The 18,546-nt window shown below is 29.7% G+C and overlaps 1 protein-coding gene across 1 annotated transcript; it reads left to right on the plus strand.

The window, feature by feature from the left end:
- Positions 1-2,898, plus strand: LOC124827904 (putative indole-3-pyruvate monooxygenase YUCCA4). The gene is made up of 4 exons (XM_047301081.2): positions 1-893; positions 1,375-1,623; positions 1,732-1,854; positions 2,378-2,898. Exons 1-4 carry the CDS (start codon positions 276-278, stop codon positions 2,591-2,593), a joined length of 1,206 nt encoding a protein of 401 aa, XP_047157037.1. The 5' UTR covers positions 1-275; the 3' UTR covers positions 2,594-2,898.
- The last annotated feature ends 15,648 nt before the right edge of the window (positions 2,899-18,546 follow it).

Genomic DNA, 18,546 nt, shown 5'->3' on the forward strand with positions numbered 1-18,546 from the left:
TTAAACTTTACGCCTCCATAACACACCAACAAGAGAAAAGAAAAACAAAAATCAAACACTCTCTCTTCTTCTCTCTCTCTTTTTCCCATGCATTAAAATCTTTTACAATTTTCACTTTTCCACTTTCCCACCTCACACTCTTTAAATTCCCACAAGAACGAGGTTTGGCTTCACTTTTCAGTCACCACTTCAAAACTCTCACCTTTTGTTCTTCTTGTTGTTCCCTTTTTCTCTCCCTACAACAGCAGCACACAAACACACCTATCTATTTCTACATGGGTTCTTGCAAACCCCAACAAGAACATGTTCATGGGCCTATCATCATAGGTGCCGGTCCTTCAGGCCTAGCCGTGGCTGCGTGTCTCTCGGAGCACAAAGTCCCTTTCGTGATTCTTGAGAGAAGCAACTGCATAGCCTCTCTTTGGCAACACAAAACCTACGACCGTCTCAAACTCCACCTCCCAAAGCAGTTCTGTGAGCTTCCCTTGAAGGGTTTTCCCCACAACTTCCCCAAGTACCCCACAAAGTACCAGTTCATATCCTACATGGAGTCCTATGCCTCACACTTCAACATTCACCCCAGGTTCAACCAAACAGTCCAAACTGCTCACTTCGATAAAGGGTCTCAGCTTTGGCTGGTTAGGACTCAGCACTGTGAGCTTCTCTCTCCTTGGCTCGTGGTCGCCACTGGGGAGAATGCTGAGCCTGTGCTCCCTAGAATTCATGGCATGGACCATTTTTCTGGCTCCATTGCTCACACCAGTGTCTACAAGTCTGGCTCTGAGTACAGAAACCAGAAGGTTCTGGTCATTGGCTGTGGCAATTCAGGAATGGAAGTTAGCTTAGACCTTTGCAGACACAATGCCTCACCTTACATGGTTGCAAGGAACACAGTAAGTTCACCCTCCTTTCTACTCATGAACTTTTCAATCGGCACCTGACACAAATATCAGCACAACCAAATCAGTTTTCAAAGTTAAAAACATAACCTTCTACAACTCAGCTTTTGACACAAGTTCATTTTTTTTTACAGTAAAGGTTTATGAAAAAATGAATCTTCTCTCAATGTATTACCATGTTGTGTTGTGTGTGTTTTTTGTATTTGGTTGACTCTGTAACTGTTTATTGAAGTGAAATTTTTGGTTTTGATTAAAAAACATGGATAAAAATCACTTTTTGGAGATGGACTAAAGAAGGTTTTTTTATTTTTTATTTTGGTTAAATGGGTGGTTTTTAGTGTTAATGATGAGTGTGTGTGACTGTTCCAGTCTGAAATTGACGTCATTTATGTTTTTTTTCCCATTTGGGTAACTAGTGATCAACTTTGAGGGAGTGGTCTTTGCTCACTTTGTTGCATGGTTTAAATGATGCAAGGTGCATGTGCTTCCTAGGGAGATGTTTGGCTTCTCAACGTTTGGCATAGCCATGGCTCTTTACAAGTGGTTTCCCATAAAAGTTGTAGACAAAATTCTCTTACTTGTGACCAACTTCATGTTGGGCAACACCAATCACTATGGCATCAAAAGGCCCAAAACAGGCCCAATAGAGCTGAAACTAGCCACAGGGAAAACCCCAGTCCTTGATGTGGGTCAAGTTGCACAGATCAAATGTGGCAACATAAAGGTATATGCTTTGAAGAGTTGGTGCAAAATGAAATGACCCCATTTGGTTGATTCATGAGAATTATGTTTGTGAGTGTTAAATTTTGAGAATTGATGATGATGGATGCAGGTGATGGAGGGTGTGAAGGAGATAACAAGAAAAGGTGCCAAATTTATGGATGGACAAGAAAAGGAATTCGATGCTATAATCTTGGCAACAGGGTACAAGAGCAACGTGCCTACTTGGCTTAAGGTTAGAATTTTATCTCTGTTGTGTTGCGTTTTTAGCGCTATCTTATTATCATGAACCACTCATGACATGTCGCTGTCTGGATTTGGGACACATGCATACTGCACAAACCTACAAATCTCTTCTTTTCTTCATTCCAAAGCTGAAGAATAAAATCACTTCCTAACCTTTGCTTGGTTCTACCTCTCCCTTTTTCTTCATCACAAAACCATTCTACTAAAAACAAAAAACTCTGCTCTCATAGTGACGTGTTTTTGATGTGAAACATCATCACCAAATATTATAAAAAATGGATCTTTCTAATAAAAGATACGCATAGAGAAAAGTAATAGGTGAAACTTTTGCTTCTAATTATTCACTAATCAAATTCTGTGTTTTGGGTAAAGGGTAAAGGGTATGCATGCATATTCCTAAAAGTTATGTTGCAAGATTCTATTTTAGTTATGGTATTTATTTTTTTGTCTTGTGGGCGATCATATATATGTATATGTATGAAAAACTTGAACTTTTTTTTTTACTATTTTAGGGTTGTGATTTTTTCACTGAGGATGGAATGCCGAAAACACCCTTTCCCCATGGGTGGAAAGGGGAGCAGGGATTGTATACGGTGGGGTTCACCAGAAGAGGCATTCAAGGAACATCGTGTGATGCAATCAAGATCGCTGAAGACATAGCCTCACAGTGGAGAACCGTAGAGAACAAGAATCAATGCAATTCACATATCATCCTTCTCACTTCATAAGACTCCAAAAAAAATCCGACTTTTTTTTATTGAGAAAAAAAAAGAAAAAAAGGAGAAATACCAAGTTAGGAATTACTACCTGTGCAATTAGGCTAGTTTTTTATTTTTTGTTTTATTTTAATTATTTTTGTTATTACCTTTTTACCCCTCTCTTTAGCTGGCATGTACATGCAATTTTGTATCTTTAGGAGCATACGCTTTTCTAACTACTAAAAGCTTTACTTGCTTTGTACAAAACAGTTTCATAAATGGGATGGTATCTTGGTTAACAAAGTGTAGTTGTATAAAAAAAGTTGTGGATTGTGAAATAATACTATATATGTTTCTTATTATAATATCTTTTTAATTTTTTATATTCAGTTTCATTTCTTTTAGTACATAAGAAGGTTTGTGAGATGTTTCAAGAAGTTTATAATTATTTATAAGACTAATTTGAAAACAAAATGGTACCAATTGAAAAGTTACTTCGAAAGGTGGAAAATTTTCAAAAGGTCAGACATAGTTAACATTAAAAGAGAAATACTAGTGAAATTAATTAATTAATTAATTTAGTGGCACAATAATAATAATAATGTAGTTTGTCTTGTTAGAGCATTGATCTTTCCGAGTCCTAACAAATTAATGTAGTTTATCTGAGTACTAACTGCAGAACATATACTTCTATCAAAACATAACAAAAGTTATTAATTCAATTGAGGTTGATTTTAACAACCTTCAACCGAGTTCGATTTGTAATACATAAAACTTATACAATACAAATTAATTCACCAATCTCTACATACAATATAAAATAAATAAAAAATTACTCCTAATTTTTTAATAAAATTATCTAATTTAACCTAACTTGTCTAATTTTTCAAACAATACGATAAACCCAACTATACTATTTATGTTAGAGAAGATAGTCTACCCATTGTTATATTTTCTACAACATATTATCATGGTACAATGGAGTTTCATTTTGAAAAAAATTAGGATAAGTTAGATCAAGAAGAGGTTAATTGGGTTTGAAAGCTTTCTTAAAAACATTAACATATTCTTAAACTCTTACATAAACAAGTCTAATTAAAAAAGGTTAATGCTGTTAATTAATCGATATTAATAAAGATAACATGCAAAATAAATAATAAAAAAAAGTAAAAAGTTATATACTAGTTTATACCACAATAGATCCTTCTTTGAATCTTAAAATAACTAAAATCAATTATTTTTATACATCAATTACAAACATACGACATATATGAAACAAAACTCTTCAACACATTCAAGGAGACTAATGTTGTGTCTGGGTTTGAAGATGAATTTGATGAGACACATTTTTAAATAATATTTGTTTTAAATGCAAAAGGAAATAACATTTTATTTTCTCATACTAGACTACTAAACATAGTTTATGTGTATAAATTTGGGGTGCACGTGCGTGGCACCTGATTTTGACAGAAAGATGACAAGTTTGAGACAGAGAGGTGCAGCCATTTTGGTGTTTGTTACTGTGAGTATGGTGGTTTTCATACAAATCCTTTCGTCACACTTTCAATGCTTCAAAGAAAACTTTCAACAGTGAAAACCATTACTTTGGGAAAACGTGTGGGAGAGAAATATCGCTTCTTTCGGAAACTGGATTTCCAGCCACACCCTTTTATTAATTGCCTTCCTAATTCCATACCAACCTCTTTTTCTCTCTCTTTTCTTACTTTTAAACAGACTCAAAATTCTAATAATTCTAACATTCGCCTAAATCTCATATGTAAAATTACATATTCAAATCTATTATGATTGTAATTTATGTATAAAAACTTTCTTATTTTATAAAAAATATATAATTAGTTCCGTATAATTAACATATTTCCTTTTTGTATCATAAAAATCAGTGTGGATATAAAACCTTCAATTATGGATCTTTATTAATAGTTAATATAATTAAATGTGTTTATTAGAGAGAAACATGATATTAAATATGTTTTTATCCTTTAATTTTAAGTGAGAATTGAATTTATTTTCTCTTCAAAACTTTAAGTCCTAAACATTGAATGAAAACGTGTCAAAGTGTAAATAACTTAAACGTTATCAAAAAAATATGTTTCAAATGTTAAATAAATTTAATACAATTTATTTAAAGTGATTAATTTTTAAATTTAAAATACTAAATTTGATCAAAATTTTGAAAAAAGATTAATTTTAATTTTCATTAAAGGAAAAAACATATTTAACCATTAATATTAATTTTTTTAAAACACAGATTATGATTACTAAATACCAAATATACACTAAATTATATTAATTATTAATATAATTTAAAAAAACAGCAAAGTAAAAACATTTTACGGTAATGTTTCTATTATACTAAAAATAAAATATATCAATATTTTTATAGTCAACCAACTACTTTTTCTATGTTAGAAGTTTATTACAATGATTGATAATATTAAATATTTTATAAATAAAAATAATTTTATTATAATATAAATGAAATCATTATGATTAAAAATTATACTCACAAACATTCATAAGACTATGTTATGATTTTCCTTTTCTTCGCCTTTATCTAACTTTTTAAATATATTATTAAATCTATTACAAATATTTATCTTATTTTTTTATATATTTTTTCTCAATCAAATAATATTATTATTTACTTTTTTTCTTTCTTTTTCATTTTTTTTAATTCTGGAATCTATTCTTTAACTTAAACATATTTAGAGTAGTATTACATATGTTCATGTACATATTTTCCACTCATGCTTAGATATACTTGACTCTAATGTGAAATAATACATAAGCTCTAGAGTAAGAGGATTGAATAGAGTTTAAATTTTTTTTCGCAATTTAGTGTTAGACGTTGTTTGCAAGAGTTAGACGATCTGCAAATTTTTCACAATTTAGTGTTAGAAGTTGTTTGTAGGAGTTTGATGGTCTGCAGAGTTGAGCACTTAATAAAGAGTTTAGAAAGCGTTTATAACATAACAAAAGATAACATATGGAAACTTATTTTATATTGGTTCACTCTAACTATGCAATATGGGAACTCGACAGAATGGTCTAGAAGGGTTTGTTTTGAGTTTTTTAATTTTTAAAAGGTTCAAAACAGTGAACACCATTAAGTACGTGTTTTTAGGATCATGGGCATAAGGGTGACCAATTTTGGTCTAGTTTAGGTGTTTAAATAATAAATTAATGAGGTTTAGCCTCGTAAATAAAACTTAGCCACCTTAAGGGAATTTTTAGAGAAAGAGAGAGGGCTTTCGGGTTTGTCACGCCAAGGTCTAGAAGTTAAAAGGGTTAGAGGTTGAGTGCAGATAAAGGTTTGCTTGGAGTAGAGGAAAAATGAGTTAGCCTTCAATGTCTATGATTGAGTAATTATGTGTGAGTACATGTCTATTCTATTTTTGTGTACGACGTGAGGCTTGGTATGATCATCATGATTGTCAAGTTGTTTTTCTCAAGCCAAACATTATTGTGTTGCACATGTTAGATTGAGTGAAATAGGTTCGTAACCTTATATGATTTTAATTAGGGATTTGTGTGTGTGTGTTCATGTCCATGTTACCTTATGTGTGCCACGAGGTTGTATGATACTACTCATAATTGTCGAGTTTGTTTTATCCAAATGTTATTGTATTGCATGTGTTTTATTGAGTAATGGTCATCCTTGTATTCATAATTTTATCTGAATGGTTTTTTGGGATTTCAGGATTTTTACGAGTTGCATGAATAAGAGACGTGGTTTTGTGTATTATATGATTTTTTGTGGATTATTGTTTTCTATGATTGGGTTGTGTTTTAGTGTAATGTATAATCTCAGGTAAGTGCCAAGCTGTGTAGGAGTGGTTTTGGGTTATGTTAGGTTGTTATAAGGTTAGAATAACACGTGTTATGGGTTTGTCGGGTTACGTATGTGTAATGATGTTGATATATGCCTAGACAGTCTTATTTTGGATAATTATTATGTGGTTGAAAATAGGGTCAAGTTGTTTCGGTATGTATTGGGGATGTGTATGTGTTTCTATAGTTGATTTCCATATTTCTTACCTTGTTATCATAATGTTTTATGACTAGATTGAAGAGTATGTGATGATTTCATGTATGACCGAGTTGTTTGATTCAGTGTCAAGTTGTTTGGAGTGTTTGCAATGTTGGTTGATTTGTTTTTCCTTACTATTTTCTATAAGTCATGTTGCTACGTTGACTATGTTGAGACAATGGAGTATATGTCATCTTAAGTACTCTTTAGCCGTGATACGATAAGGTCCTTGCATTGGTGAGTAGGCCTACTTTGGTGAACAAGTAAGTCCTACGTTGGTTCGTAGGCCTTATTTTGGTGAACAAGCAAGACCCACGTTGGTGCATGGGCCTCGTTTTAGTGAACAGAAAGGTCCTACATTGGTATGTAGGCTCGGTTTTGGTGAACTGATCATGTGTGTTGGAGTACGGAAGATGACATACAGTGATAATGATTGGTGGTGGTGACGTGATTTGTTTGGACTAGAGTTTGGATTAACAATGTATTATTGTGTTGTGAATTTTATTTGATATTATGAGCTTATAGTTTAATAGATAATTGTATTATAATATGTGTTTTTTATGTTAATGATGTTAGTTCACTCTTGTATTTGTGATGATTGGTTTCCACATGCAATGATCAAATTTATATGGGATATGGTGTTATAGAGGATGTTGTTGATGATGTTGATGCTATGTAGATCGAGAGGCGAGTGGAAAATTATTTTCAAGATTTTCAAAAGTTATTTTCTTTAAATAAATTATGTTGAGGACTTTTAGTACGTTATTTAAAATTGTATTGAAATTGATTATTATTTTCGCAAGTTTTATTAAATTTAACGACGACGTAATAAAGTTTTAAAATTTTCACTATGTCTGTGATGGTATCAGAGTTATATTTTCCTAATCAATACGTGTTCTTTTACTTATAGGTGACATCTTAAATCGGAGTGTTACAGTTCACTCCAACTGAATTATGCCCAGCTCTCCTTTGAACACTCTTAAAGGATTTTACTATCTTTAAAAAGATACAATCTTAAACCTCATTCAATCAACCGACCAGAGAATATAATAATTATTATAAATTTTATAGGATATGAAAACCTTATAAAACAAAGTCACAAAATCACACATGCGAACCTTACTTTCTTTACTTTCTTTATGAATGACCTAGTAAAAGTAAAGATGACATGCACACTAAAAACAAGTCTATTTTTACAAATACATAAACAATTAATAAGCAAAAACAAACAAATAGAAAATAAAATGTCACTGGGTACATATGAGAATTCTATAAGAAAAATATTAATTTGAGGACAACATTAAATTAGAAGCAGTTTAGTACGAATGAATAAATGAATTATATTAATTTGAGGACAACATTAGATTAGAAGTAGTTTAGAACGAAGGAAGAGAAAAAAAACAAACATTAGATTAATTATAGTTAATATTGCCACTATTTAATGTGTGATAATAGGGCTAAGAGTTTTAGGGGATGAGAAGAAGGGATTGGAGAGAAGCATACTATTATGCTAGTATTATAGAAATTACTTTATGCAAACTCATTTTTACATACATGCAACTTTCACTTATTTATTTAACACAGATTATTTCGTGGAGGTTAAAATAAACATTCTCAAATTAACATAATTTAAGATGTGTTAATATGATTATGTAAGGTGAAATTTCATCACATTCAAATATTTATTATTATTATTATTATTATTATTATTATTATAATAATAATAATAATAATAGTATTTCAATTTTTCTTTATAAAACTTTTTTTTATTAAAAATCACTTATATAAATAAGAATTGGATTGTTCGGACAACTGGAATTTGTAAATTTAATTTTGAAGTCAAAATTTATGTTTTAGTAGTTTATTGATATGTTATATATATATATATATATATATATATATATATATATATATATATAATCAAAAGAAAATTGGTGAATCAATCAAATAGTTCGTCGAGTAGTTAAGATTTTCATTCTTTAGTTTTTGTAAAATTTTAACTTTAAATAATTTTGATCACTTTGATAGATTCAAACTTTGAGTAAAACAAGTGTGTACATTCATGTGCTTTAAGTTCCAATCAAACAAAAAATAAATTCTAAGTGAGAAGATACAAAATCAATCAAACATAAGACTAATTTATATTAAAATTTAACATTATTTTTAATATATAATTTTTATAAAACCTTTCTCTAATATATTATTCAATTCTCTTACTTTTATTAAAATTAATATAACACCTAGATGTATACTTAAACTTCTAACCATACTTTCTTATTTGAATTCTAAAATGGAAAATGTTAAAACTAACTTAAAAGAAAAAGAAAAAATATTCGAACACATCAGACGAGGACAATGTGTTGATTTGATTTGATAGCTTCATTTCTTAACTCTCTTTCATTGCATGCTTTGATGACGTCATCTTTATTCTAACTCTCCCACGCGATTTCCCTCGCGTCATCTTTCTTCAACAACTCTACGTTGATTTGATCGAAACACAGTGTGATGAGATGGGATACTTGAATACTCGTGACTTAATCGAAACATTAAATTATTAAAAATAAAAAAAAATAGAGGGATGATGCACACGCGCGCTGTGTGGTGTGAAATGATAATATAAGAATGAAAATGTAGAGAAAAGAAAATGATAGATAGGTGCAGAGTTCGATGCATATAAGAAGAGGGAGCGTATCTATGCAAAGTAAAGATTGGCATGACATGACATGCATGGGCACTGATGGTATCAGATGAGAATCAGACAGAAACCTAATGCATGCGAAACCATCATCAACCATTAATCTGTTCTATTATACTCTGTGTGTGTATGCAGTAGCAGCAGCATGCATGCATGTGCATCCTATGCCCTACTTCTTCTCCCTTCCATCAACTCTGTCATTCTCTGCAACTTCCCCCACAAACAAACAAACAAACAAACATCTTCTCCAATCTCTCAACACTTCATCAATTTTTAAACATAATAATGGAGATTCAACTCTAATTCATATAAAAACAACCTTTACTTTCCATTCCAAAAATTTATGTAATTAGTTTATACGATATTCTTTTACTCAATTTTTTATTTTATTTAATATAAAATTTGATAATATTTCGAGTTCAAAATCTTAAAATAATGAAGTTTTTAAATAATTTTAAAAGTTAAATATGTTTTTAATTTTAAAATTTAACTTTAAAATATAAAATTAATTTTATTTCTAATTTTAATATATTTTGATTCTCAAATTTTAAAAATAAATAAATATAAAACATTAATTTTTATATTTATTAAATATTTTAGATTATATTTAAATTAAAATATATCAAAAATATAAATAATTTAAATATGACTCTAAAACACATTTATTAAAAGAAAATAAATTATTAAAATTGAGTTAATAAAAACATACTTCGATATAAATAAGTACCTTGTTGAAAGTCTGGTATGAACTAAAAATAAAAGTAGTATAAATATCATCTTATATAAATTAATTTTATGAGATGAGTTAAATTTAAAATTAATTTTGTAAGATTAATTAAATTTAAAATATAAAAAATTATTTTAATCTAATAATATTAATTGTATTTGATAAATTTGAGTTAGAAGAAGTATAAATATTATTTTAAAAGTTTTGAAATGAAAAAAAAAAATTTGTAAATAATATGTTTAATTTATGGAAAAGTGTTGTGGGGGGAGTGATGGATGATGAGGTGGGGATGACAGGGGATTACAGGGAAGAAAGAAGGGTCCCTAAAGAGTGAAAAGTGATGTTTTTGCAGAATGGCTGACACAAACAAACAACACACAAAGGAGAAAGACTTGTCAATGCACCTCCCTTCTGTACCCTCACTTCTCTAAATTAATATTTTCTTTTTTTTTCTTTTTTATTCTTCTCTCTCAATCAATTAAATTGCTTCATCAAATCTTATACTATTCATTTCAATGTGTAATTTAAATTTACAAATACAATTATTTAAATTTAAAATATATACATGTAGTTTTATATATAATTATATAATTATCGGCCTATATTTTTATGTAAGTTAATCAGAACTTAAAGGGTTATTTTTACTATTTTTTAATATCACAAGCATATGTTCAATTTTTAATAAAATTATGTTTTTTTATAGAGTATATTTTGTTTCTTTTTTTGTCCTTTTATATGTTTGGATCTAATTAGTTCCCATGGGATTATTTGGATTTAGATTTTTAAAAGAATTCAAAATTTTAAAATGAATCAAAACCCACAAAAGATTATTAGTTCAGATTTTATTTTCTTATAAATTTTACCCTGGCATTAATATTCTCGTTATATTTAGATTATCCAACATGGAAAGGATAAGGATGAAAAATTAATGTATTATTGAGTGTAAATTCCAATCAGAGTTCAATCATTATTTGTTCATAATGACGAAGAATGTTTGGGACATGATAAAGATTGAACTTCGTTTGTATTATTTAAAGTTTTTTGAAGTCTTTTCTTTTCAATCTGTTATATATATTATTAAAATATTCAAAAATAAATAAATAAAATCTTACTATCGATAAAGTACAAATTTAGTTTCTCCACGTTGTACGTACAAATTTGAATTTAAAATCTTATTTAAGAAAATATGTAAGTAAAAGTTCATTTTATTTTCATGTCATGATTATAATTATTTTGTTTCTGGAAGTAAAAGTTTTTAAGATTTAGAAAATAATATTTTAAAAGTATAATAAGTTAAAAATAATAAGATTTTATTATTTTAATATTAAAAGGTTTAATATAAAAAGAATTATGATAAACGAGTTTTATTATTTTAAATTATTCTATCTCTTTAAAAACTACTCTTTTAGAGTCATGTGTTTTTTTCTTAAGGATACTTAAAATTTTATTTATCTGTTTGAAGATCAGAGACCGCTCATGTGATCCTCGTAGTGAGACCCTCAAGTTTACCTGATCAGTTTTTCAAAAAGAATAAGTTAGTTTTTTGTCCCATGTATGGTCTGACCAGTGGTTTTAACAGAGTACCATGATCATGATTCTGTGGTCTATAGGTGCAAATACAACTCTTTAAGTTTTGAAAGTGACATAAAGACTTCTAGAACAGTTTGGTCTTCTAAAAAGGTAAGAGAAACTAGTTTTATTTGATTTTATTTCTTCGGCAAGTTATAATTAATGTTTGTATGGTGAAATATTGATTGAATTGTCAAATTGCATTGAATTGAGAAATCTAGTATGTTGAATTGTTTATATATGTTGTGTATTGATGTGAAAATTGATAAATGATGAGGTGAAATGTGATTTCTGATGTAAATATTCTATGTGACAAATTTGAGATACTAAATTGGATGAAATATGAGTTGTCAAAGTGTCATAAGTCCTTGTTTTGTATTCAGCGAAAGAAATAAGTAGTTTTTGGGCTAAATAGAGGGTTTTGAGAGGTGAAAAGTTAAGATAAAGGTTATATTGGAAATAAAGTGTTTTAGGATTGGTTTAAGGGGTGATTAAGACTTGTTTTAGTCATATGTTAGCAAAGTTCTGATGTAGAATTGGTTGTTAGCCTTTAGAGTGTTTTTTGTATGGCTTTTGATTCAATTTTAGGGATTTTCACTAGTGAGATTCTGAATTAGATGGTCTGGAATAAATGTGATGATTTAGGAACTGTTGTTAAGTCTTGTGTAAGTTGTTAGTTTCAGAGAATTGATGTTGAAAGGTATAAAATTTAGTTTGAGTGGTTTGAAGTAGTTAAGTTAGCTTGAGATAGCAAATCTGAGTTAGAAGAGTGTTTTTCAATGTTGTTTAGTGCATATGAGATCTTAAGGAACATTAGAATGGGTGGAGAAAGTGTCCAACATGAGGCTAGAAGTGTATCTATGAGAGGTTAGTAATTGCTCTGAAAAATTTCACTTTTCATGGAAAAATTCACAATCTGTTTGTGTTCTTCTCTGGTTTCATTTTCATACTTCTAAAGTAAATCCACAAGTTGTGGAAAAAGCTTTGTTGAACTTGTTGGTTTGCATTTTGTTCCTCTCGAGACAACTCCACAGGTTGTGGAAACTTTCACAGCTTAGTTGTGGAACTCTTTGATTTTAACTCTACATCTTGGACATTAATTTCTTCCAAAGTTGTGATTTTAAAGTGTATTTCTAGTTTCTTGGTTTTAGTTATATTAACTTGTTTTCTTGCTATTGTTGGATTCTAAGTACTTTGTATATATGTGTAATGTGATATGAGAATGAGAAAGGTGTGTTGTGATATGGATCTCAAGGAGAGATGTTATATTCTAGCAAGTTGTAAGAGAATGCTTGGTAGAGAGATCGTAGTAAGAGGGTATCCTGATATTTTATCAACCATTTAACTCATGTAAAGTTGAATGTGGTGGTGGAGAGAATGGCAGGAGGTCTTTACCCTAGCACTCGGTTTTAGGAGTAGAAGATTTACCTCATGGTGAGTAGGTCAAGTTACTCTTGTTTATAACTCTGCAAAGTATAAATACTACCATAAGTGCATGCCTTCAGTAGTCCATATCAGCATTATATCCAAATAAATGAGTATGGTGGTCTTGTGGTTGTATGAATTGCTTGTTCTTGAATGTTGTAAATTGTTAAACCAAATTATTATATGATGTTTTATTTGTACACTAGCTTACCATTGCTTTTTGTGTTGTTTGTCTCCGTGCATGTTTCTCTTTTGCGATAATTACCTAAATGGTGTGAACTTAGGGAGACATTCTTTTCCGTTGTTCCAGCGAGAGGTGAAGATGTTACAAATGAGTAGTAAGATGGTTCTATAGGTATAGATTTTGTCATTGTAGAAGCTTTAGTTTTATATAATTGTTCTATCATCATTTATGTAATGTTTTATCTTAGTAGTACTATACTATTAAAAATAGGATGTTGCAGCAGGTATATTTGTATACGAGTTTATAGTTATGTTTTTATTATTTAAAATATTTTCTTATAAAAAATAAAAATTATGAAAATAAAATAGGATATTATCCGTTATTTATTGTGAAAATGACACATGATAAGAAATTATGTTGTTTAAAATTCAGATATTCTTATGTAAGAAAATAATAACTTTCATAAAATTATGATATAAAAGTCAATGAATTTTAGATTTTTATGCACCATTCGTTTTAACTTTATGCAGTGGAGGTATCATTAATGTCATAACAAAACAAACAATTTCAAGTAACTTCTTTTTTATTGTTAATTTTCCTGTAATGTCAACTTCTTTGAAACAATTGAGTATCAAATCAACTTCCTTTTGAATCCACTACCTACGATTCAATTGATGAAATATTTGAAAAACACAATCTAGTCCCCATGATATGAATTTTAGACAGAGGAATCACCATAGGGTTATATTGTGTTAATTCACAAATACATGGTAAACCATATGTTTGTCTCATAACGCAATCACAACTTTCACTATCAAATTCTATATGCTAAATTTGATCGAACTCTTGAGCAATGAGTCCCAAAGCATATTTTGATACATATCCAACCAATATTTTATATCTATTTAGCTTAAAAGTGTCACTCATACAATTTAGACTTTTTTTTTCAAATGACAAATTCATTTCATTATGTTGCAAGATAATGACGTTATGAATTACAATCCAACACAAACAGAGGTCTCTATACTGCTTCCCAATACTTTCTTCAGGTTTTAGTGAGCAGACTCAGTCCCTGATTCAAATAACATGAACAATATCATAAAACATCTAACTAAATAAAATAATATTTAAACATACATGTTTTATGTTGTATTTTCTAAATGCATTACTTAGTTTATGCATACCTTTACAAAGTATTTCTTATACGGAATGATCCAAGAGTCATTGACATATTGAGATAATAAAGGTTATGAAATATAAGCATGATGAAGGTGATTAACACAATCATTAAACATTGAATCATGTTCACAATACATGACATTTTTCTATGCTTCTATGACAACATTTATGCCTCAATAGAATTGAGTAACATTTTGCACTTCACTTGTACATTTTTCTAAATATGGAAGCGACATAAGAGATTAAAACATTCAGGGAATACAATGACAATGATATTCATCAAAGCTAGGTCTTTGTCACTAACAATGACTTGTGGACCATCTTAGATGTCATAATTAATCCTCTTAGCCTTTTAGGAGTTTAAATGAAATTATTTTTTCGTTCACTTAATAAAAATATAAAGGCAGCTAAGAAAGTCAACCTTATTGGTGTGACTTCAACTATCTCAAACAATGAAAACTGATATTTGTTGGTTTTGTGTGTGTTATTCATGAAGAAAATAATATTAAATGCATTCAATAATTTTACTATATCAGCATGTGTCCAAAATATGTCACTTACCACCTTAGATATTCGTCTACACATTTACTCCAACTGATGTATTTATCACATTCTAACATCATCATTAGTTGTTGTAACTCAGTTCTCGAACCTCTCAATGATCATTTATAAATGTATCTTGCATTATATATTTGTTTGATTATTCTCACATTACACTCATTATTTTCTTTGAGAGTAAGGAGAATGTTTACAAGTTTCCCTTGACTCTTAGTCATATCATCAAACAATGAATATTCAATGAATTTTAACCTCCCAGCAAAAATGTGACCAACTAAAGTTTATGACAAATCATAGTTATGATATCCACACATTACCTTCAATACTCACCGTCTCATTAGAAATTGGTTTGCCTCTCAATTTAAAAGGACACTTACATTTTTTTGTATGGGATATACTAGGTTGAACATTATATTTATATTTCTTGTACTTTTCATCCCTTTGATATCCTAAAAGTACATATGTTATTTTGCCATGTTGAACATTAATTTTATCAGATCTTATAATGACAACAACAAAACCAAAATTAAAAGCAATCTCTCAAATTCATTGAATAAACTCATCATGTGTGGAAAAACTCTGATTAGTTGTAAAGTTATTTGTATAATCTTCCGCACATATTTCATTTGTAAAAGAAGATAAATTTGACTTGAAGTTAGAATTTACTTATAATTTCTTCAAACTTAAAGGATAATCTTTCATCTTAGACTATAATCATATATAACATGACATCACCATTGAATATTGTTGGAAATCCAAGTGTGAGTCTAAGTCCCACATCAGATAGAAATGAGAAAGTAGAACAATATATACAGGTGAAAGACCCATTAACTCATTGCCTTAAGGTTTTGGGTAAAAAGTGATGTCGATCGCTTGTATAGTTGGTTCAAATGTTATTGATGTTTGTGTAACCCACATGAAACCTCCTCCTCGATATATTTAAAAACAAAAAAGAAATTACGAATTTCAAAATTCGAGAGAAACCTTCACAGGAATTCGAAATTTGATTAGTTTCTTAAATCAAATTTCAAAATCTCATGACTTTCCTAAACTAGATTTCAAAATTCGATTAATTTCTAAACCAAAATTTGAAAATTGATGACTTTCCTAAATGAGATTTTAAAATTACATGTAAAATATAATAAAAAAATATCAAATTTCAAACAAAAGGAACGAAAAATTAAAATAAGACAGAAACTGATAGAATATCTATATTTGAACAAAAATGAAATGAGATAAAGGAAAAAGTAGAGCGAAGGAAAAGAAGTTCAACATTTTTGTTGAAAGAAGAAAAAGACGAAGAAGAGAGAAAATGCGTTGATTCGAAAATGACTTTGGAGGCAAGCTTGTCATAAATATAAGAGTCCACTATAGTGAATACGTTTAAACACTAATTATTACTTACCTAATTTATTTTATTTTATATTATATATATATATATATATATATATATATATATTTATATATATATATATATATATAATATATTTCGAAGGAAAAAATTGGAATCACAAAAAACTTTGGAGATGAAAAAAAAAATGGAGGTGTAAGAAGAAAACCCGTAAGGACTTTCTCATGCGCTATGTGACCACCGTGATTTTCTGTACATCATTCTCTTGCACCTTTCTCACCACAAAGGAAAAGAGAACTTGTTCTGGAACTTATTTTATATGTTTCGAAAAGTTTATTAAAGATAGGTTGTTTTTTTTATAAATTTATTTTTTAAAAAAACTCATTTCAAAATGCATTCGAAAATTTGTTCTGAGAATTCTAGAGATCTTATTAATAAATAATCCAAAAGTCATCTATACCAAATGTAAAATGTCATTTTAAAAATTGGGAGGTGTAGTTAGAAGTTATAAGATTGCAAGAAGAAAATGACTACTTTTAGTTCCTATTGAGCCCTTAACTAGTCGTTAGTTCGCCTATGGCTTACCAGTGATCTATACTAACTAGTGTGAACTTGCTTTTTGCACCCCATAAACCTCCAAGAAATCAATTTCTTCTCTATTTATCAAAACAAGTTTACAAGTCAACGTGGAAAAGTGAATTTGTACAGTAAAACATCTTTATGGGGCAAAAATCAAAATATATTTTAAAATGTTTTGAAAATTTAATTCTACAAAGATAAAAGGGTTAAGAATTTTAAAAAGTTACTCACGGCATTCCATTGTAATGGGAGGTGGTAGAAGTAATTATGGGGTACAAGAGTAAAATATGTAAGAAATAACCGGAATTATTACATTTCTCCCTACACTACCCCAACTTCTTCTCCTTGCACCTCCCTATTTTCTTTACTTACAAAAATATCCTTTGGTAAAAATAAGTACTTTTACTTTAACTTTTCCCTTTTTTTAAAAACCTTAAATTTCTTCTTTTCTCTTCTACTCGAGCGTCGCCGTCCACCCCACCCTCACATTCACTTCTTCTTCTCTACATTTCTTTCTCTTTCTTTCTTCTTCTTTGTTTCATTCTCCTCCTCTCTTCCTTCTCCTCCTATCTTCCTTCTCCTCCTTTCACTCTCTTCCATCCACTTCACGATATTTCATTTGGAAAGATAGAAAGCTTCTAGTCTCTTCTTCGACCTTTATGGCAGCCCCTACCTCCTCCCTATGGCCGGCCAAAGCGAAACATCTATTGCTCGCGCCTCCGCTACTCATCGTCATAATGACTTGGACCGATGAGGTTGCCGGCGTCATCAATGTCGCTCTCCTGCGTGAGTCACCGCCGCGACCAAACCAAGGTCATTGCTCTCCCTTACCGACCAAGAATGTCGTCGCGAACCACTATATATGTCCACAACTAAATATAAAAGGAAAACACTTGAGACTTCAAGCCTTCTCTGATCTGAAGAAAAAGAAAAGAAAAGAAAAGCTTTCTCTCTTTCCAAATGAAAGTAAAAGAAACCCTGGTGAGTGGTTTCTGATCTGAAAAGAAAGAAAAGAGACCTTGGGCCTGAACCAACAAATCCACATCACTTCCAAAAATAAAAAATCCACATCATTATGTCTTTAAGTGTCCACGTCAGCCAATAATTGTCATGCAATTCATTGATTGGTGATGTGGACATTTAGTCGTTAATGATTTAAACGTCGTCAGCCAAAATGATCAAATTGAATATAAATTATAATATAAGGGACTACATTGAACATTCGAAAAAAATGAGTCCCACGTCAAACAAAGTTGACGAAAATAGAGACCAACAATAATATTAAGCCTTTAAGCATACAATAAATATGTATACCATTTATTTAAGAAGATGATGATTCAACCATGGTAATAAACAAACAATATAATATAATTGTACATGACGATTGAGACTTAAATATATGATTAAGCTCAACAACTTTATTCATAATGGTATTCTTCAATTATATCTTCATTGTATCGTCGCATTGATGATATGTTTATTTGTCATTACTTCATAATGGTGTTTATTTTCAGTACTTCATTATGATATTCTTTATGTTAGTTTAATGTTTATTTGCCTTTCTGGTTTCATCATTATCAATCACTTAACAAATATAATGAAAAAATTGTATGTATTGTATGGTTTATTCAACGAAACACTTGCACTCATACTTTATATAAGATT

This window comes from Vigna umbellata, chromosome 1 (genome assembly GCF_029865625.1).
Source record: "Vigna umbellata cultivar VRB3 chromosome 1, Vumbellata_1.0, whole genome shotgun sequence".
In the NCBI taxonomy this organism is placed as follows: domain Eukaryota; kingdom Viridiplantae; phylum Streptophyta; class Magnoliopsida; order Fabales; family Fabaceae; genus Vigna; species Vigna umbellata.